The following is a 23,128-nucleotide window of genomic DNA, read 5'->3' as shown; positions in this document are numbered from 1 at the left end:
AGGACCTCCAGTCTCTAGGCCTGGCTCTCAATCCACTGAGCCACCCAGCTGCCCCAAATTAATATATTTACACATAGTTAATTAATATATTAAGTTCATATCCATCACCTTTTCTGATCATCCTAATGATGCTGTGGGAACAAGAGGTGATAGAAATGTTCATCAAATAAGGACATAGTGTTTTTGACATCACAAGCTTTATTTGATAAGCCCATTTAGAGTATAACAAAAAAAATCATATGAAGGAAACCTTTGGTTAAATATAGATCAAGGTTAGACTCAATGTTAATATAGGTAATATCTAAAAATAGATACTGGCATAGAAAAACATTATCTAAAACTAAACCATAATGCTGAATTTAATTTCACAAACATGTATTAATAACCTGTTATAACTTCTATAGGGTACAAAAACAAACAAGGAAAAAGTCCCTATCCTTAAAGCTCTTACATTATACAAGGGGATATACTGTGTGTAAAAATAATTAAATAAATTTATATAAGAAATGCAAAATAATTTCAAGAGAACATTAACAACAAAAAGAATTTGAAAAAGTCTTTTGTAATAAGTTCTTCCTGAGTTATATCTCAAAGGGAGTTTAGGAATTCCAAGAGGTAGAAGTGAAAATCGTTCATTCCAAAAGTGAGGCACTATTGTGAAAAGGGGAAGAGTAGAACAGGTTGGACCAACTGGAATAGAGAGAAAGAGAGTTGGATAAAATATGATCAGAAAGGTAAGTAGGAGCCAGATTATAAATGGCAATAATGAACCACTGAAGATTTTTTTTATTAAGGGGAAAACATAATCATATCTTTGAAGAAAATTAATTTCCTAGCTATATCATTAAGCATCGGAAAGCGGAGGAACCTGGAGCCCAAGAAATCTATTAGAAGGCTAATGTAATTGTCTAGAGCAGTGATTCCCCAAAGTGGGCCCTACCACCCCCTGCTGGGTGCTGCAGCAATCCAGGAAAGCGGTGATGGCCACAGGTGCATTTATCTTTCCTATTAATTGCTATTAAAATTTTTTAAAAATTAATTTCCAGGGGGCTAAGTAATATTTTTTTCTGGAAAGGGGACGGTAGACCAAAAAAGTTTGGGAACCACTGGCTAGAGCCTGAACACATAAATTATATGATGGGAGAGAAGGGGAAGGAGATATGTTGTGGAATTAGGAATGACAAGACTCAGCAATTGGCTGTATATGGAGGGGTTGAGAGAGAAGGAAAAGTCAAGGATAACTCCAAGCTGATTAATTTAGGGTGACTAGAAGGATGCTTGTATTCTCATCAGAAATGGGGAGGTTTGGGGGAGAGTTTGGGAGAATGACCATCCTCCAAACATATATAAAAAATTATAGAATCACAAACTCCCAAGTTTGAAAAAAAAAAACCTTCAGAAACATCAGTTCCAAGCTAAATAGCAATACCACATAGAACAACTTCGATATCTGATAATCTAGAGACTGCTTCAAGAACGCCAGTGATGGGCTTTCTTCTATTTCCCAGGGCAGCCCATTCCGCTTCTAGACATATTGAACCATTAGGAAGTTTTTTCTTTCTATTGAGTCAAAATCAGACACTTCTATAAGCATCTACTTTGTGTGTGTGTGTGTGTGTGTGTGTGTGTGTGTGTGTGTGTGTGTGTGTACCTGCCAGATTCCCAAACAGCTCTGTTAGTTACTAATGAACTATCATCATTTTATGTTACTGCTGATCTGGCAATATGCAGTGGTAGAGGGGCTTTCTTCACTATGATATCTCTATTCTGATGAAATCAGTTTTATATTCCTCATCTATAAACTGAGAAGATAGGAGTCAAACATCTATAGTTCCACACAGTTCTAGGTCTATGATTCTATGGATCATAAGGAAGACTCCTTCAAATCACTAACAAAATGCAAATTATAACAACTCTGAGATATTATTTCATACCCTCCAAAGTAATAAAAATAATAAAAGATGGAAATAGCCAATTGATGAAGGAACTGTGGGTAGAGAGTAATACAAAAATGCTGTTGGTAGAGCTTTGATTGGGTCCAACTGTTCTAAGAAAAAAATGTGATATTATGTCAGAAAAATCAGTAAATCATTCATACTCCTTATTTTGAAAATACAACTAGGGAGACTTATAGGAAGTGATACAGGACAATATAAACAGAACCAAAAGAACAATATACACAATAACTACAATAATGTAAGTGAAGAGAACAATATAAGATGGAAAAACTTGAATTAACTGCAATAATCAATCCTAGAGAATTGATGATAAAACATACCTCCCTCCTCTCAGTACAATTGGAGGGTGGGAGGGAGGTGGTGCAAAGAATGTGGCCTATACTATATGCTTAGTTGTTTTTTTTTTAATATCCAATGGGGATAGTGATTTAAGGAGGCATGGCTGTGGTATTAACAACAATAATAATTTTTTAAACCCTTAACTTCTGTATATTGGCTCCAAGGCAGAAGAGTGGTAAGGGTAGGCAATGGGGGTCAAGTGACTTGCCCAGGGTCACACAGCTGGGAAGTGTCTGAGGCCAGATTTGAACCTAGGACCTCCCGTCTCTAGGCTTGACTCTCAATCCACTGAGCTACCCAGCTGCCCCTAATAATTTTTTAATATGAAGGTCAAACTAGAGATCATATTCTATCATACAAAAAAGATGGGGGGGTGGATAGAGAGAGAAAGAAGAAGTCAGTCTGAAGGGTCCTGTTCTTAGAAGCAGAAATGAAACATTTATTCAAGTCACCATGAGTTAAACTTGAAGGCTGAAATCTAGAATAGTTTAGTGGGCTAACCAGATAACCAGATGGACAGTCAGAAGTAATCAGAGAGTTAATAGATAATTCATTCAAGAAGATCAGTACAATAAACTCCATTATTCACAGCACACTCCTGGGCTCAGGAGAGTTTCCTCAGCCACCCCAAATATTTCTGGGTCATAATCATTCAAAGTTGTCAGTTAAGGTATGCTCACAGAATGCAAACTCATTTTAAAAGCTGGCCTGAGACAACTATAATTGGAAAGAGGAGCTCCTTATAAAAGGAAATTAACATATCCAAAGACAATATTTTTTTAATTATATACACCCACAACATGGATTCCCATTCTAATGGCAAAGACACCTTTGGAGTTCCCAAGAAGGAAGATTTAATTGAATATTTGCTCCTGTACCACTGAGCGTAACTTTAACTATAGGCTAATTGGGGTGGGGGTGGGGGGCTCAATTTTCCTGTTGAGTATGCTTATGGGTCCATCAGAAATCCTCCTTGGATAAAGAATAGCTCTGAGATGCCAAATTAACTCTTTTAGTACTTACCTTACTGGGTTGATATGAGAACCAGAAGGGATAACATATGTAAACTGCTTTTTATGGCAAACCATAAAGTGTCAAAAACATGCTAGCTATTATTATAGAGAAAACTACATAGTGCAATGAATAAAGTGCTGGGCTTAGAGTCAGAAAGATATGAGTTCAGATCCTCCCTCGAATATTTAATTAGCTCTGTGACCCTCAGCAAGTCACTTTAATTTCTGTCTCCTTCCATTTCTTCAATTATAAAAAGGGGATAATAATACTACATACCACCCAAGGCTGCTTTTAAGAACTCAATGAAATAATATTTATAAAATGCTTACTTAGTTCCTGGCATATAGTAGGTGCTCAATAAATGTTTGTTCCCTTCCCTATTACTGGAAAAAATAATATCAGATCAATTAACAGTCATGGTACTTAGTGCCTTGTGACCTTGGACAAACTACCTAACTTGTCTAGACCATGCAAAAAAAGAGGTCACAGGCTAGATTACCACTAACATTCCTTCTAGCCCTAAATCCTATAAGACAAATTAAACTGTGCAAAAAGCATGGAGTCACTTCTACCTTTCTTCTCCCTACCCCACTGGGTTCCTCTACTTCCACAGTCAGTTCAAGTCTATCCAGCATTTGGAAGAAGACATTGTGTTCTAGAACTGGGCAAGCCTCCAAGGTTGAAGTGCAATCAATAATAAAAACAGGTTTTTGGGGTAAAGTGTGAAAAGTTACGAAAGTGGTAATCCCAGCTCAGCATGCACTTGATCTAATAGCCCCTAGAGGGAGCTCCTGGAAGGCTTATGGAGAGCATGTCAGGATCTTGGCTCCATATCCCAATATTCCTCTAAACTTTGAGACGGGGATTATATTCACATTTATGTAAAGGTCCAAAAATCCCATCCATTACCATAGGGAACATAAGGCATCCTAGACCAATAGCCTGACATTAAATTAAAGACATTAGATTGTCTTTCAAGGACATCATGAACAGGCTTAGTTTGCCAATGACTTCTTGCCTTGTTCCCTTGTGGCTGAGCCTTTGCCTTGTATCCCTGATGCAATAACTGCTCTCTCTCTGTTTTGTTTTCCTGTGCCCAATTCCCCTGCCTCAGTTTCTCGTCTTGTCTCTATGGCTGATTCCCTGCTTTAGGATCTCCCTGAAGTTGACCCATTACCAACCTATAGCTCTACCCACTGCCTCCTGGTAGTCCTCCTGACAACGGGTGGTGAGGCTTGTTTAGACTTCAGTTTACTGCCTGCTGCCAATCCTAAAAATCAAGTGTGTACTTGCCCATCCTGTTTTCATCCTTGTCTAATGTAACACGGCTCAAATTTGCCTGCCCCACTCCTATAATTTGATCTTTTCTATGTCATCTCTTATTTATCATTATATTCTATCATTAATGGAATCCTTGTTCTGATCCATTGCTTTTGCATCAAAGAAAGGTGCAAACTTTTCCTTAGAGAACTATCACCCTTTAATCTAAGTAGTCACAAAAGCTAAGGTATCTCCCTCCCAGGGAAATCTCCAATAAGATTCTCATTAAAGCTAACCACACTACAGCTTAATGACAAAGTGTATCAATGGGCCTGGTACATTTAGCAGGCTGCTCATTCACCTAGGAAGGAGGAATCTGGTCATATATCACACTGAAAATGAATGAGGGAGGGTATGCACTGTCTATATTAGAGAAACGTCTAAATTAAAGAAGAGGATAGTAAGATTTAAAGCTAAAAGGAACTGTAATATTTTATAGTTTAATTGCCTTATTTTACAAATAAGTCTAAAGGGGTAGAGAGTGATGTATTGAAGTATCTTTGGACCATAGATTTAGAACTAAAATGGAATTCAAAGGCCACTTAGTCCATTCATTTTAGAGGTGAGGAGAAAAAGGCCAAGAGAAGTTAAAAGTGACTTGTCCCAAGTCGGTTACACAGGTGGATTTAAACCCAGATCCTCAGACTCCAAGTCCAGTATTCTTTCCACTTTGTGATACTTTGGAAGAAATTAATTTTTAATATAATTTTATTTTTTAATATTTTCCATGATTACATAATTCATGTTCTCTCCCTCCCTTCTTCCCTCTCCCCTCTCAGAAGTGACAAGCAATTCCACTGGGATTTATATGTATTATCACTCAAAAACAATTACATTTTTGTAATAGAGTAATCTTTTAAAACCAAAACTACAAATCATATACCCATATAGACAAGTGATAAATCATATGTTTTTGGAAGAACTTATTTTACTGAGGCTTAGAGCTTTGTCCAAGTTCATACATATACCTAGTGGCACAATGGTTAGATCAATGGACCTGGACTCAGAAAACCTGAGTTCAAATTCAGCCTCAGACACTACTGATGTGACTCTGGGCAAGTCATTTAACCTCATTTACCTCAGCTTCCTCATCTATAAAATGGAAAGAGAATTAGTATTTGTATAGTGTTGGACACTGAAAAGTATTTGTACAAAATTTGAATGTGAGGAGTCTTTTAACATTAGCCAAAGATATAAAGGTTGAAGATATAGAGAAAGAATCCTTAGCTTCTTGAGATGTGAAAAAAAGGATTTCCTCCACGCCGCTGTATACACTATTAACTCATTTAACCTTACAACAACCCTGTGAGATATATTATTATCTAAACTTTACAGTTGAGGAAACTGAGGCAAAGAGTTTAGTGACTTGTCAGAGTCACACAGCTAGTATCTGAGAGTACAGGCAGGTCTTCTTGACTCCAAGCCCAGTGCATCACCTAACTACCTAGGTAGACAATAAGATAACAATAGTCCCTACCTCCTAGGAGAGCTGGAAGATAAAACAAAAGGATATTTGTAAAACACTTTGTAAAGCTTAAAGTATTAGATAAATGCTAGTTATAATAATTATTACTACTATGTTACTGTTATTACTATCTATAGTTTTTCAGTAGATGAGCCAGAATTTAAACTAAAATCTTCTGACTCAAGTTTAGTTAGTGTTCAGTGTTGTTGTTTAGAATATTCAGGTTTATACTACATATTAAAGCACAAGCTACATAATACAGTACAGTAATAAAAAATTGTGATCCTCGACATACCAAAAGAAATTCTGAATGTGAAAAAACTTTTCAAAAACAAGAAATATTCACTGAAACCATAGAGGTTGAAGATATATCAAAAGAATCCTTTATTTCGTGCAACTATGTATATAAAAGGATTCCCTCCATGCCTTTGTGTGCGCTTTTACACTTGATTACTCCTCAAGTACATTGTGAAAGTTTACAAAAGAAGTTGTTTTGAATTGATCTCTCTCTTAGAAGTGATATTAAGAACCTGGTTCCAAGGCAAAAGAACAGTAAAGGTAAGGCAACTGGATTTAAGTGACTTGTCCAGAATCACACTGCTAGGAAGTGTCTAAGACCGGATTTGAATTTAGGTCATCCATTCAAACCTGGTCCTCCATCCACTGAGTCACCAGCTACCCATGTTTTGAACTTTTTAATCAAGAATCATCATCTAGAACAAGTCTGATTTCTCACAGTTCCTGAGTTATCTAAGATATCTGATTAACAAAGTTTTCCTTAATTTGTTCTAATTATTAAACTCAAATACAAGTCATGAAAGAAACTAAGAGAGGAGTTCAGCTTGGGATGGTCATGGTAGTATATTATTACCTTAACATCTTCTAGAGCTTGAATCTGCAGTGTAGAAAGCAGCAACAAGGAACACAGCCAAGACAAGAGTGTGGACCGAAACTGGGCCACAGAGAAGGAAATGATGGTGTGGAGGAAAACCATAGCCAGTCCATGAGCTCCCAGCAGGTACCAGCAGGCCCCCATTCCATAGATCATGAGAAACCAGGGTCTGTACTGAAAAGTGGGAATAAGATAGAGATAGGGGAAAGAGAAGGAAGTATAGAGTAAAAGACCAGGAGAAAGAGAAGGAATATGAACATGGGAAGGAGGGAGAGATGAAAAAAGGAAGGAGAAAGAAATAAAAGTGGTAGAAGGGAAAGAAGAGAAAAAAACACAAAATAATAAGATTAAAAAGAAAAAAGAGAAGAAAAGAGAGGGAGGGAAAGAGAGGTAGAATGAGTAAAAAACAGTCAGAGAAAGACAAGGGGAGCAAGGGAGGGAGAGAGAGACAGACAGACAGAGAGAAAGAGAGAAACAGAGACGGAGATGGAGACAGGCACACAGAGACAAAGACAAACACAGAGATAGACAGAGACAAGAGACAGAGACAGAGACAAGGACATTAGTCATTTCTGCTAATAAATATTATGCAAGTAAAATATAATGCTCAATGACATATGAACCAAACTGGCACTTGATAAACTATAAATCAAACTATAACCTAAACAAGATATATGTATATTTTCAATTTTTAACAATTTTTTCAGTAACACATAGAAACAATTTTAATGATTGTTTTTTATATTTTAAAATTCAGATTTTCCTCCCTTTCTACCCACCCCTATCCTGAGGCACTGAATAGTCTGATCTAGGCTATACCCATACTTTAATGTACATATTTCCATATTGCTCATGTAATAATAGAAGACATATATCACACAAATAATAGAAGTATCATAAAGGATATATTGAGGAAGATGGCATACTTTGGTCTGCATTCGAATACCAATAGTTCCTTCTTTGGCTACAGAAATTTTTTTCATGAATCCCTTGCGGTTATCTAGGAGATTTGCTTTGCTGATAATGGGTTAGTCTTTCATAGTTGATTGATCATCATATAATATTTATGTACTGTATACATTTTTCTCCTGGTTCTGCTCATTTCACTGTGTATCAGTTCATATAAGTATTTCCAGGTTTTTCTGAACTTATCCTGTTCATCATTCCTTATGGCACAATAGTATTCTCTTATAACCATATGACACAATTTGTATATCCATTCCCCAAATAATGGACAACCCTTCAGTTTCCATTTTTTTATCATTACAAAAAGAGCTACTAAAATACTTTGGTACAGGTAAGTCCTTTTCCCTTATTAGCTCTCATCTCTTTGGGATTCAGACTCAGTAATGGTATTGTTAAATCAAAGGATATGCTTAGTTCTGTAGCTCTTTGAGCCTGGTTCCATACTGCTCTCCAGAATGGTTATATTAGTTCACATTTCCAACAATATATTAGTGTTCCAATTTCCCCATATCCCCTCCAACATTTATCATTTTTCTTTTTTAGTCATGTTAGCTAATCTAATAGTATTAGGTGGTATCTCAGAGTTTCTTTAATTTGCATTTCTCTAATCAATAGTGATTTGCAGCATTTTTTCATATGACTATGGATAGTTTTAACCTCTTCCTCTGAGAACTGCCTGTTCATACTCCTTGACCATTTCTCAGTTGAGGAATACTTGTATTCTGTCTCAGTTCTCTATATATTTGAGAAATCAGGCTTTTGTCAGAAACTTGCTATAGTTTTCTTTTCAGATTTATTTTTTTCCTTCTAATCTTGGTTGCATTGGTTTTATTCTGCAAAAGCTTTTTAATGTAATGTAATCAAAATTATCTATTTCACTTTTTGTAATGTTCTCTATATCTTATTTCTTCTTTCTCTATCCATAAGTCTGATAGGCAAACTTTTCCACGTTTTTCTAATTTGTTTATGGCGTCACCTTTTATTTCTCGATCAAGTATGCGTTTTGAATTTATCTTAGTGCATAGTATAAGATGTTGGTCCATACATAATCTCTATTATACTATTTATAGTGAGTTCTTATCCCCAAATATGGGGTCTTTGGGCCTATCAAGCACTAAACATATTAATTGCCATGTGTTAATTACCTAATCTATTCTGCTGATCCATCACTCTTTTTCTTAGCCAGTACCAGATTGTTTTGATGATTACCACTTCATAGTATTGTCTGATATCTTATACAGACAGGACTCTTTCTTCCATAGTTTTTCATTAATTTCCTTAATATTCTTGGCCTTTTGTTCTTCCAGATGTTATTTTTTTCTAGTTCTATGAAATAATTTTTGGGTAGTTTGTTCAGAATGGCATTGAATAGGTAAATTAATTTAGGCATAATTGTTGGTTTTCATCATATTGGCTCAGCCTATCTGTGAGCAATTAATATTTTTCTAATTATTTAGATCTGACTTTATTTGTGTGAAGAGTGTTTTGTAATTGTATTCATACAGCTCCTGGGCTTTGCTAGGTATACTGAGATAGAAAGAAATAGATAGATAGATAGATAGATAGATAGATAGATAGATAGATAGATANATAGAAAGAAATAGATAGATAGATAGATAGATAGATAGATAGATAGATAGATAGATAGAGTGGTACCAATTGTGGACAAGACCATTGTACAACCAGGAGAGAGGGTGGTGCACATAAAGACACACAAGGCATTCACTCCAAGTGATATGGAGGTCCTAAAAAGACACTTTCCCAAGTTTTTCGAGAAACCTCACAAGAGCATCAAGGAGCTCAAAAGGGTGTTCACGTTGTTCAATCCTAGTTTTGTTGATGTTGAATTTCTTTTGGGGGAATTTTACTCTCCCTCAGAAAAGGAAAAATTCCTCAACGAAACAAGGATGAACTCAAATTTGGAATCATGGCCTCTGGTTCGTCAAGACTTAGATTTCACCCAGCATGCCAACATGAGATATTTAATGAGGTACAGAGCAGACTTGATTGAGGCAATGAGATTGCATGCTAAAAGACCAAAAGCATGGCAAAAATTCGAAAAGCTAAAACAGGGGGAGGAAGAACACCGGAGTAGTTTTCTGGATAGGCTAATCGAAGCCGCAGAGACAATTCTTGGTCTCGGAGATACACATGCCCAGGATACCATTGACCACATACGTAGACAGTTTGTGAAGGGAACCTCAATCCCAATATAAAATTACTTTAGACAGAGTTGTCCACAGTGGGAATCATTGCCACTGGAGGATGTAAGGCAACATGCAGCGTACATTAATGACTTGAAACAAAAAGAGGCAAGATTAGCTAGACAAACTGAATCTGATAAGGACAAAATGATAGCTGATCTAAACGTCCATTAAAGCAGGCAAAGAGGGAGAAAGAAATCAAGGAGGTGAAAAATTTTGCCCTCCAAACCAGTAGGAGCCAAAATCAGTACAGGCAACCTACTAGCAACACCCAAAGAACAAAATCATCGTCCCCTCATTGTTACCTATGTGGGTGGCTTGGGCACGTCCTTCGATTTTGTAGATTTAAACAGCAAATAGATTTTTCCAAAAATGATAATCAAAATCAAAGAGACAGAGGAAACAGAAAGACCTACTATAATTCTAAATGGTCTAAGAATAATAACACAAAAAGAAATGATGATAACAAACATGATGGTGCGTGCTGTGACCATGCATGTAAAAAATATAGCCAATCCCCTTCATTAGATGATATGCAATGATATATTCAAATGAGAACGAAACCTAAAACATTATAAATCGAAATTCCTAATTTAAAAACTTCTAATCAGTATAATTTGGGTGTGACAGTATGTAGTCTAAGTGAAGAAAGCAAAATGGGAAATCTGGGCAAAATAGAGCAAGTGTCTAAAGCAAACTACACAGAAGATGCACATAGATCTGTGGTAGATAATCAGCAATGGGAAGAAATAATGCAAATGTGCAGAGAAATCTATGGCAATAATGAGGATGATTATATAAGGGATCAGCTTTCTCATTCCATAACAGACATTTGGGGTGAGAAGCATAAGGATCAATCAAGTCATTGCAACAGCTCACATCAAGAGGCTTTGCAATCTTGTTCAGAATCATCAAGAAATCAAATTCCTCTCTTTATTCCAAGTATAAAACAAAGGGGAAACTTGGATAAAGAACATTATGGTGAGGATTTACAAAGTTTCCAGAAAGGAACACTTTTAGTAACCTCGGGGGAATTAGATGCCAAAAGTCTATCCCATTCATGTGCTTTAGAAACAGTGTCACAGATTGAGGTTAAAGAGCAAAACAATCAGTACGTTGGCAAAGACTCAAATTTAAAGACGCAACCCATTGAGTTGCAGGATGATAGCTGTTTAGGAAATTCCACATCCACCTTTCTCGACCCCTTAACTGCAGAATTTCAACCAAAACTTTGGTGAAGGGAAAGGGAGCAGTTGTTGTCTCCAGTAACCAGTGTGGCTAATAATAACATCAATGAAAAATAATAAATCAATGAAACTGTGCTGTGATTGAAAACAAAAACCATCTGACTTCATTCACACAAACATCAGGGCAAGATAAGGAACATCAGTCAGCTTTTGAATCAGTAGTTGTACCTGAAGTGTTGAAGGGAACACAATCTAACTACCATACATTCCTGGATACTACTAAGGGGAAAACTTCTGATTTGGGGCATGACAGTTCTTTAAATATCAGAGTGGACACTAAATCAAATCAAACCTCCATTTCTGCAGCCCTTAGTGAAAGCCAACATGAAATTTGCACAAATGACAATGACTTACCAACTCTCAATGAGAGAATGCTCTTTAAGCCTGCTTTCTGTATTGCTGGTTCTAAACTGAACTTGCCAAATGGTGCTATAGGAAGTTTGGGTTTAGACACAAATGACCATATGCAACACTGGATCGATGATCAGTGTACACGAAATACTGAGGATTCTTTATTACCCCTAGTGCCAGTGAAATCTAATGACAGTGGAGAACCATTAGTTACCCTAGAAATCAGGGAGGTACACTATGAAGGACTACTGTGTTTGTTTTAAATTCAGGGAAGTGTCTAGCAGACTCCCTATGGACACATGGGGACTTTGAGACTACATTTCCCATGATCCCTATGGGTTTCTGGTTTCCGGTTTAAGGCGTGGGCACATCCAGTGTCCCCACGTATGGGGCAATTTAAATTTGGAGGAGGGCCTAGAGAAAGCCTCTTTCTGGGTTTTGCAGAGTGGCTGGCTGGCATACCAGAGGGACAAGATGGGCTCCGGCGGTAAAATTAAAAGATAGGCAAGGCCATGTATATATTTTATCAACATGGCCATGGCTTTAATTAAACTACTAATTTCTTTTATTATATCAGTCTTTATCATTTTTAATCTTAACAACTGGACACTGGTGCAACTTGTTCCGTTTTACGCAAGGCACCTGAAAGAAGCCAATATCAAGGCAGTTTGAGAGTAAGAGGAGCTTCTGGGGTATCACAACAAGTCCCAAAGCTAAAAGTTAAAATGACAAAATTTGGACCTCTAACTTTCGAACACACCTTCTTATTGATGCCATCATGTCCTTCAAACCTCGTGGGATGAGATCTCCTATGCAAATTGGCTGCCACCACCCAATGTCAACCGGATGGACAAATTTATCTACACCTACCCAAGCGATCTCTAAAACACCATCCCATTTTATTTTTAGACCCATGTAGTAAGGAACCATCATACCAATCAACTGATAACATCTATGAGGTTCCAGATGATATTCCAGATTATGTGTGGGCTAAAAATTCAAATGAGGTGGGCAGGATATTGTCAGTGGAACCAGTAAAGATAGAGGTAAAAGAAGGCTTACCTCCAAGAATTCCTCAGTTCAGACTTAGTCAAGAGGCAATAGAGGGAGTAAAACCCATCATAGAGGGCTTATTAAAGCAGGGTATATTAAAGTATGGCTTTTCACAATATAATACACCAATCATGCCTATAAAGAAAGCCAAATTATCGCCTGATAGGACAACTCAATGGCGTTTAGTATAAGATCTCAAAGCAATAAACGACCATGTGCAAAAGACCTATGCCGTGGTACCAAGTCCATCACAAATCATTGCAGCCATTCCATCTGAAGCTGCTTGGTTTACTGTTCTGGACCTGAGCTCTGAGTACTTCTCTGTTCCCCTGCACAGAGACAGCCAGAAGCTGTTTGCATTCTCATGGGAAGGTAAATCCATCCTATGGACCCATCTGCCCCAGGGTTTTTCAGATTCAGCTTCAGACTTCTGTCAAATCCTGCTGAGAGACCTTGAGTTGATCACTTTCCAAAACAGCAAAATGGTACATTATGTTGATGACATCCTGCTAATGTCACCATCTTCTGAAGTCTGTTACACTGATAGCGTACACTTAATCAAAGAGCTAGGCAAAAGAGGCCATAAAATTTCCAAATTGAAACTTCAATTTGTGATGGAAAAAGTAAATTATTTAAGATTCATCCTAGAAAAAGGCTCCAGAAGAATTTCCCAAAAGTGAACACAAGATATACAAAATTTGAGTTTGCCTAAGACTAAGAGACAACTCACGGCAATCATAGGAATAATGAGCTTCTGTAGAAACTGGATTCCAGGTTATGCTCTCATCACAAGACCTCTGATAGAGCTAACCAGGAAGGAAGTTCCAGAACCGTTAAAGCTAACTAAAGATCATGTCCATGCAGTAGAGAAATTAAAATCACTTACTCTATCAGCTCCAGCCCTAGGTATCCCTGATCATGACAAACCATTCCTACTTTATGTACATGAAGATAAAGGGATAGCCTCTAGTGTTCCCAAACAAACATTCGGGGATAGATTAAGACCAGTCACCTACTACAGCTCAAAATTAGATTTGGTGATTTGTAGCATGTCTAGTTGTTTAAAAGCCATAGCTGCTGTAGCCATCATGATTAGAAAAATCTTCATCCTTGGTATTAGGGAGTGAACAGAAAATATTTTCCCCACATCAAGTGGAATCTACTTTAAGGAACATCATATTACAAGCGTTCACCTCCCAAAGACTATCTCAATACCAAGCAATCTTGTTGGCTAATGAAAATATAACTTTTCACCGGTGCAGAAACTTAAATCCTGTGACTCTGATTCCAGATTTACCTCTGGAGGGAGAAGGTCTACACATCTATGAAGATGTACTTAACATCGTGCATAAAACAAGACCAGATTTAGATGACAAGCCCATGAAAAACCCTGATATGACCTTATTCACAGATGGATCATCATATATAGTAGACAATCAGAGATATACTGGAGCAGCCATCGTGACAGCCTCTGAGACCCTTTGGTACTCATCATTACCATCTACCATGAGTGCTCAAGGAGCAGAATTAGTCAGTTTGATACACACTCTGAAGCTTGCTGAAAATCGCAAAGCAAACATTTTTACCGATTCACATTATGCTTTCTCAGTTGTGCATCATTCTGCTGAAATCTGGAAAAATTGAGGCTTCATTACATCCAATGGCAAACAAATAGTGTATGGGAATTTAATCAATCAGTTGTTGAACGCAATCCAACTACCAGACCAAGTGTCAGTCATTCATTGCAAAGCTCATACCAAAATCCAAGGGCCCAGTGGAATTAGGGAACAAACATACAGATATCACAGCCAAATACGCAGCAAAGTATGGACCACTTACAATTCTGAACTTATCTTTGGTGGAGGAAGATGATCTCAAAAACGCATACTCCCCAAAGGAAGTGAAGGATTGGAAGAAACATCACGGTGCATACCTTGCTAATGGAGTTTGGCTGGGAGCAAATGGAAAACTTATGTTACCTAAATCATTGGTTGAATGATAAAAGAGGGATAAAGAGAGAGAAAGGAATAGTTTCTCTCGGTCCTGAGGGGAGTTGGAGGCGCCCATCTTGGAGGAAGTGGTGATCTCTATACTTCCTCTGGACTCTTCCTTTGTGAACCTGAGAAACTGACTAGAAAGCCCTCTAGTCAGTTTCAAGCCATTTCTGGTTGGCCCTATCCTTTTGTCTGTAGAAGTGCCCTTCCTACCTGGAGGGCTCAGTCTGTTTCCCTTCAGTGTCTCTGTCTCAAACCTGAGTACCCAGTCTGTGTCTCCCTGCTGCAGCTGCCTGCCCAACTACCTCATCCTCTCCCCCTTGCTACTCTTTATACTTCAGTGTTTTATATTTCCAAAATTCAGTCATTCCCTTACACCTCCTACCACCTCAATTTACTACCTACACTACTGCATCCTCCTTTCCTGCCTACTGACTTAGGCACCCACAAACCCTATCCACTTGCCTTATCCCCTATTACAACTACCTTATCACCCTACCTGCTTTAGTCCCTTTTTACAACTTTGCATGTTTAATCCCTTTATTACAATAGATAGATAGATAGATAGATAGATAGATAGATAGATAGATAGATAGATAAATGATGTGTGTGTATATATATGTATGTATATATGTATTCATAAGGACTATCCAAATTAATTGAGAATAGGTACTTGTTTTCAAATGATATCGGATTATCCAGGATACTTTGTTATCACTCTCTAATACTTACAGAGTGTATTCTGTACAATTCTAGAGTCTGTCCAATTTAGATTTTTTTTAAGCAAGAGAGGGACATAGTTCTTGCCCTAAAATGACATAGGCAAAAGGAAAGTACCTCAAATAGACAATCAACAAGCAATCGATGTGCCAAGTACTAGATTAAACACTGTACTAAATACCTTTTCCATAAATCGTTTTTCCACACATTGTGTCTGTCTTAGTAAGATAGCATTTTTTGATTGCTGTGCTATACTTTTGACTATCCCAGCCTACTCTTTATCTCCCTTTTGTATGCTGTCTTCCCTTCCCACAATTAAATTGTGAGTTCCTTGAGAGTAGTTATTGTCTTTTTTTGGTATTTGTATCCTTAGTTGCTTGGCACAGTAACTGCACATAGTAGGTGCTTAATAAATATTTATTAACTTACTGATTCTTTTTTAGTATTATTTCAAATGTCTATAAATCCAAACAAATCAAGCAAAGAAAATATATTACACATATAAAATCACAGATCTATATGTTTAACTTCTTTTTCTCTGCATCTACATAATAGGTCTCATCCACTAGTGTCCCAACTTCTCCCATAGAGTATCATCATGGAGGCCAACATATTCATATAAATGAAGTCTTTCATGTTTTATCTTTCTCTTCACTCTCTGGAGGTAACATTCTCAGTTTAGTCTTCCAGCATTAGTTCTGTGTCTGTGTATATAAATGTTTGCTAACTTACTGACTCATTTTAAGTCTGTAGGCCACTAAAACTCCTAGAGATTTTATTCACACAAACTGTTGTCTACTCATGCCCTATTCATTTTGAATTTGTGAAGCTGGTTTTTTTTTAACTCAAGCACAAGACTTTACATTTATTTCAATTATATTTCATCTTATTAAACACAATCCATCATTCTAATCTGTCAGAGTCTTTTTGGATCTTGACTATCAACCACTATATTAGTTATTGGTTCTAGCTTTGTGTCATCTGCAGATCTGGCAAGGATGCCTTCTAAAGTCATTCAAGTCACTGATAAAAGTCAAGATAAAAATTACTGAATAGCAACAAGCCAATGATAGATCCCTGAGGCACTCTACCAGAGACCTCTCTCCATTGTAACACTGACCAGTTCTGAATCCAAGTCCATATTTTTCACAAGGAGTTTATTAGAGGCTTTGTCAAAAGTGTTGCTGAGGGGGGGCAGCTGGGTAGCTCAGTGGATTGAGAGTCAGGCCTAGAGACAGGAGGTCCTAGGTTCAAAGTCCGGCCTTAGACACTTCCCAGCTGTGTGACCCTGGGCAAGTCTCTTGACCCCCATTGCCTACCCTTACCACTCTTCCACCTAGGAGCCAATACAGAGAAGTTAAGGTTTAAAAAAAGTGTTGCTGAACTCTAGTTAAGCTATGTCTACACTATTCCCATCATTTATGCCCAGTAACCTTGTTTTAAAAAAAAAAAAAAAAGAACATGAGAAAATGCCTGTCCTGCTTAATCTACAGGGTCATTGTAAGAATTATAGGAAATACAATTTGGGGAAGCAAGGGGAAGTAGAAGGAAAGAATGAGGATTTGAAAACAAAATAAAAATTAATTTAGAATTTGGGAAAATAAAAATAATTATAGGGAATAGGAAAAAAGACTTCTTAAAAGCTTAAAATTCTATACAAAAGCATTATGGGGTAGAGGGAGGGGAAGAGTGGAATGGGAAGAAATTATAGATATGATATTTCATTGGTATAGGGAACTCCCAGATAGGAAATTCATTCTATTAGCCCAGACCAGCTACCAGTCTCTAACTAGTCTAAATGACTTGTGGAGGCCACGCAGCCAGGATGTGTTAGCTACAGGGCCTTAACAACCATGTTTTACTGATTCTAGTAATCAGCTAATTATCCACTACACCAGAATGCTTCATATTTCACATACTGTCCCAGACATCTTAGTATAATAATAAGGTAAAGATAGATAAATCTGCAAATATCAATACCCTACATCTAAATCTATATACATACATACATACAAGAACATATGTATCTACAGACACCGATGTGTGTGAATATATAGGATATATGTATATGCATGATTTACACTGTAAGTGTACATGTGCAGGTAAATTAAATTATTAGAACTCCAAGACTCACTCCAATGCCTCATCAAAATGCAAGGGTCAGTCTAAGCTCTGAAAAACTGCAGCAGTGGAGCCCAATTTTTTGGTAAGCCTTATGCTAGGCTAGAAAGACTTCAAATATAGGCTTAGCAACAAACTGTAGGTCTATCATCTGATGGTTTGAGCTCAGAGACTCAGTGATACAGCCTAGGCCACAGGTAATAAATAATTTCAACCACAGCAGTACATTCCACTAATCTACTAAAGCACAGGACAGTTGCATCTCATAAGGGTTGAGGGAATGCCTATACCATGTCATGAATATAGCCTATACTATAGTCATGGATCCAAAGTCCCAGGAACATTATCCCAGAGTATGAAGACATTCACTATATTTAAGTCCTCAAGTGAGTGTGCACACACACACATGCATGCACACATGCAAAATTTAATGTCTTTAGACATACATGAATGCAGACAAATAAAGCTCCTATTATAACTTCTACTGGCAAATGCTAACATTCCGCCCATAAATATTGCTTAAATTTGCTCACATTTTCCATACCTAAACTCTACCCTAAGAGACAACATTTAAAGTAGCAAGAGCCAAACCAGATATGCTCTTTTTAGGTTCCAAGGGAACCAAAAAAGTAGATTCATTTTCTTAATGTATTTTTCCGCCCCACTACCCACAGAAAATAGTCACATGAATCTGCTTCAAACTTTCCCCTAAATACTCACTTCTGGGCCAAAACCAAGGATAGGAAACCAGGCGGCCAAAGACTATTTTTGGAAAGAGTTATTAACAACTAAACAAGAAGGTACTTCTTTAATGTGACCTACCACATTTGACACTTAGAATTCTTCTCTATGTGTGCTCAGCTTTGTGCATACAGAGCTAATTATTTTTATTAAACACTCATTCTCATAAAATTAGAGAGGAAAAGTATCTATTTGTTGTGATTTGATTGGGAATTTGCCATAACCTGAAACTGCTTTGGTCTGGGAAGGACTGAAACAAACTGTAGAAAAATTTCCATGGTGCTGTGCCATCACCATCTGCCTGAGTGGCAATCTGGACTTTAACACATGCTCTTACAGTGTGTTCTTGAACACCCCACACCTTACCCCTGCCATCACCACAAAAAAAATGATTAAATGCTAAAAACAGGAGCATATGGTATTTAAAACTTTTTTCACAGATTATACAAAAGATACTTCTACATCTAACCCCACTCAATTCACTCAGTCTCCTTAACTGAAAGAGGCCACTACCAATCATATATGCATATAAAGATGAAGGGCAAGGGAAGTAAAAGGTATGGATAATGCAAAAATAGAAGGTAAAAATAGTAATTATTACCACCCATACTTGTATAGCCTTACGTACAGTCTATAAAATGTTTTCTTCACAAAAGCCCTCCGAGTGAGAGAGTTCAAATATTGTCATTCCTTTTGTACAGATGAGGAAACTGAAGCTTCAAGAGCTTAAATAACCTGTCTAGGTTTACACCACTAGTAGTTATTAGAAATCACTGTTCAAACTCAGTCATTCTGGCTCCTAACACGCGACTCCTTTTCCATTTCTACCATGCTGTCTTCCTATAAAAATTTATTCTAAAATATTAGTAAAAATAACAACTATTATTTATATTGTACTTTAAGGTTTGCAAAGCACTTTACAAATATCACATTTCATCCTCAAAACAAATTATCTCTATTTTACAAGTGAAGAAACTGATGCCAGGAGAGAATAAGCGATTTACCCAGGGTAACAAAACAAGTAAATGTGAGGCCAGACTTGAAATCAGGTCTTCCTGACTCTCAGTCCAGCACTCTACCCACCATGCCACCCCAATGGCATACAGAATGTACTAATGGCCAATAACATATATGCCACAGTCCCGCGATCATTATGCACATTCATGTATAACAACATAATTATGTCACCTATATTATATACATAATTATGTACAACATAATTATGACATCCTCAGGTACCTAACTATACACAATAAAATTCTGCATAGACTCAGCATTCCACTATATATCTTTTAGATCTATCCTCTGAGATAGCTCCATAAGGAGCTTCCCAGTATATTTGGCATTGGAATAGAGAAATATTCACTAGAAAATGATCACTGGGTTATACCCAGACACTCAAACAGTCATCCTTTCTGCTCTCATCCCTGACCCATTTCCTGGCTCTTTCTTCCTGATGGAAACCCAAGATCAAGCTAAACAGTGGAGAAAAGCTGGCCAGAGAACAGAAGTGTTATATTGCCTAACGGTGCAAAGAGCAAGACAGAAAGCCTGCTCTCTTGGAGAGCTGTCTTGAATTTTCTCCATGTGTTTCCTGGAGACACTCCATAGACCAGAAGTTTACTGACTGGCCAAGCCATCTTCACTCCAACTGACATCACTAATTTAACAAAGTTTTATCTAGCTATTGATGTGAAACAGTTTAAAATACCATATAATGATGTGAAACAGTTTAAAATACCATATAATGAGAAGTCCTTGTTGTCATGATAGCCCCAAATATCTCCATACTTTTAAAATGAAGTTAAAAAAAGCATAAACTTAGCATGCAAATATGCTATCACATACAAAGACTATATTGACTTGCCTTTAGGAAAGCCCAAACTTTGGAAAGATGACATGGTGCAGTGGGAAGAGTACCAAACTGGTAATTAAGAGGAAATGGATTCAAAACCTGACTCTGAGAGTACCTCTGTGAACTTTGACAATCAATTGATCGATAACAAGCATTTATTAAGAGCCTACTGTGTCCCTGCCTTCAACTGGCTTATAATGTGGCTGAGAGAAATAACATGGGTGTATACATATAAATAAACATATACATATATAATTTACAAAATGATACAAAATAATTTGGAGGAAGTCATTGGAAGTTGGGAGAATCAGGAAAGGTTTTATGTAGAAAATGGTATTTGAGCTGAGTCTTGAAGTAAGCAGGGATTCTAAGAGGTAGAAATGAGAAGAAATCCATTCCATGCATGGAGGGAAACCAAAACAAAGACATGAATGTCAAGGATAGAACACCAATATAACTGGAACAGTCAGAAGTCCATAAGTTCACAAGTATTTATTAAGGGATTACTACATGCCAGGCACTGTGCCAAGCTAAGAGGATATAAAGAAAGACAAAAAAAACAGCCCTTGCTCTTAAAGGAGATCAGAGTCTAATGGGGGGAAACAACATGTAAACAATAAAGGACAGAGGAGATAGATACAGGATAAATTGGAGATAATCTCAGAAGGAAAGTACTAACAGGGTACTGTATTAAATTACCTCTATAGTACTTTCTGACCCTATAGTTCCAAAAAATTTTTTCATTACTATATTTTAGTTTTTTTCTATTTCCCTCCCCATTCTCTCTCTGAGACCAATCTCTTATAACAAAGAATAAAAAAAATGGTTCTGCAAAACTTAGCAATATATTGGGAAAAAAATCTGTCAATATATGTAGCTTTTTACCAGCAGTCCCCTATCTTTGTAAAAAGAAGGTATGGGGGGAAGGGGGGAATGACTTCTTTATAATTCTTTCAGTCCTTTTTGCTGAGTTTCTCAGCTTTTGATAAGAGAAGAAGGGGAGGGGGAGGAAATATGTAGAGAATATAAACAGAGAACAAAAAGTATCTGGCCTTTTTCAAGTTCAAAATTCCTAAGGGCCCTTCCTACTGAGTTTTCAGTAACAACATTTCAATTTAGACCTACCATTGGCTTCATCATCCTAGCTTAAAGCCTCCAATGAAAATCTATGGCATCTACTAATATCTACCATTTGTATCCTTAGTACTTGATGAACAAAAGCTAATGTTACTGCTGCCTGTCATCAAATACTTTGCAAAAGTTGATTAAAGAATTTACTTGCATATGCATTCATCTCCTTTTTATTCACATCGTTTTCATCTTAGTTTAGGCCCTCATCAATCCAAACCTAGATGATTACAAGAGTCATCTATTTGATATAACAACCTCAAATCTTTTCTCTTTCCAATCTATTCTCTTTCCACACCACACAGCAACAAAGTGATTTTTCTAAAGCTTGTACCTGACCATGTCACTCTTCTGATGAACTCCAGTGGCTCCCTATCTCCTCTAGAATCAAGTAAATACCCTTTGGGGCATTTAAAGACCTTCACAACCTGGCTCCCACCTACCTTTCTAGCTTTTTTATAAATGGCCCTCACTCACACACACTGCATTCCAGTCACTGGCCCTCTTGCTGTCTCTCAAATGTGGCATTCCATCTTCTCTTTCCATGTCTCTCATGATCTCTAGCTTCCTTCAAAGAAGGAATCAACTCAAATGCCATCTCTAAAATGAGGTCTTTCCTGATTCCACCAACTTTCTGGTGTTCACTCTCCTCTAAATTAATTTTGAATGTATTTTGTATAAGCTTCTGTAATAATAATGTGCATTTGCCCCTCCCTAAAAGAATGTAAGCTCTTTAGGGGCAGGTTGTTTCTTTGCCTTTATGTCCACAGCACTGAGCAATGCCTGTCATAGAGCAGGTGCTTCATAAATTTCTCATGCTTGAGGAATCTGAGATGACATGGACAAGAATTTGAGATGACACAGGAAGACAGCCTCCTTTCTAATAAATTGAGGTGAATGGCTACAGAGGATGAAACCACATGGCTTTTTGGGAGCCATTAAGACTCCTCTTTTATGATCCACACCTTTTCTTATTGAAAAACATTATAGCCTTCTAGGAAAACTTTAAGTTCTTAGTAAACCAGCATTTAATGAGTTAACAGCCTTTTTTCACTCAGCAGAGTAAAGCTGCAGCTGTGGGTATATCTCTCTAACTACTCCAGGCATCCCAAGGTCACAGAGTGGCAAGCTCAGGCAAAATAACTTTTAGATAAAGTAAGGCTCATTTTTAACCTTGGGACTTTTTTCTCATCTGGCATTATCTTCATAAGAAAATTCTTTGTAAAACTATAATTTTATTGTGCTTTGATATGACATAATTTGTGTTTCTGCGCAAACACGAAGTTTCGGGGGGGGGTTCTTTTGTGTGAAATGAGTCTTGATATAATATATATATATATGTACACATATATATATATGTAATAAACTCCATGCTCCTAGAGACTGAGCTGATGGAGAGATCTTCCATGTCTGTTACTTCCTTATCAACTAAGCTTGATTATCAGATTATCTGGAGATGATAGATATATCTCGAGAATGGCCTTCCTAAGAAATGGGTCTTAACTTTTGCTTCCTTCTTTGCTACTTCAGATCCATTCTCATTAAATCTCATTCAATTAACTTAAGGGCACCTACCTGGCATAGTGGATAGAGTACCAGGCCAGTAGTTAGGAAGACTCATCTTCCTGAGTTCAAATCTGGCCTCAGATACTGACTAACTGTGCAACCCTGAGTGAATCACTTAATCCTCTTTGCCTCAATTTCCTCATTTGAAAAATGAGCTGGAGGAGGAAATGGCAAACCACCCCATTATCTTTGCC

General features: G+C 37.2%; 1 protein-coding gene across 3 annotated transcripts in view; it reads right to left on the bottom strand.

Moving 5' to 3' along the window:
• HHAT (hedgehog acyltransferase) overlaps positions 1-23,128 on the bottom strand; it is a 601,381-nt gene that overhangs the window by 488,609 nt on the left and 89,644 nt on the right. Inside the window, exon 4 of one of the 3 annotated variants that reach the window (XM_044672463.1) lies at positions 6,968-7,162. The exons of the other annotated variants lie outside the window; for them this stretch is intronic. Coding sequence (XP_044528398.1) covers positions 6,968-7,162 — 195 coding nt within the window. The remainder of the gene's footprint in view (positions 1-6,967; positions 7,163-23,128) is intronic. 3 annotated transcript variants of the gene reach the window in all.

Source organism: Gracilinanus agilis, chromosome 4, assembly GCF_016433145.1.
Source record: "Gracilinanus agilis isolate LMUSP501 chromosome 4, AgileGrace, whole genome shotgun sequence".
NCBI lineage: Eukaryota > Metazoa > Chordata > Mammalia > Didelphimorphia > Didelphidae > Gracilinanus > Gracilinanus agilis.
This window is presented reverse-complemented; position numbering and strand designations above follow the sequence as displayed.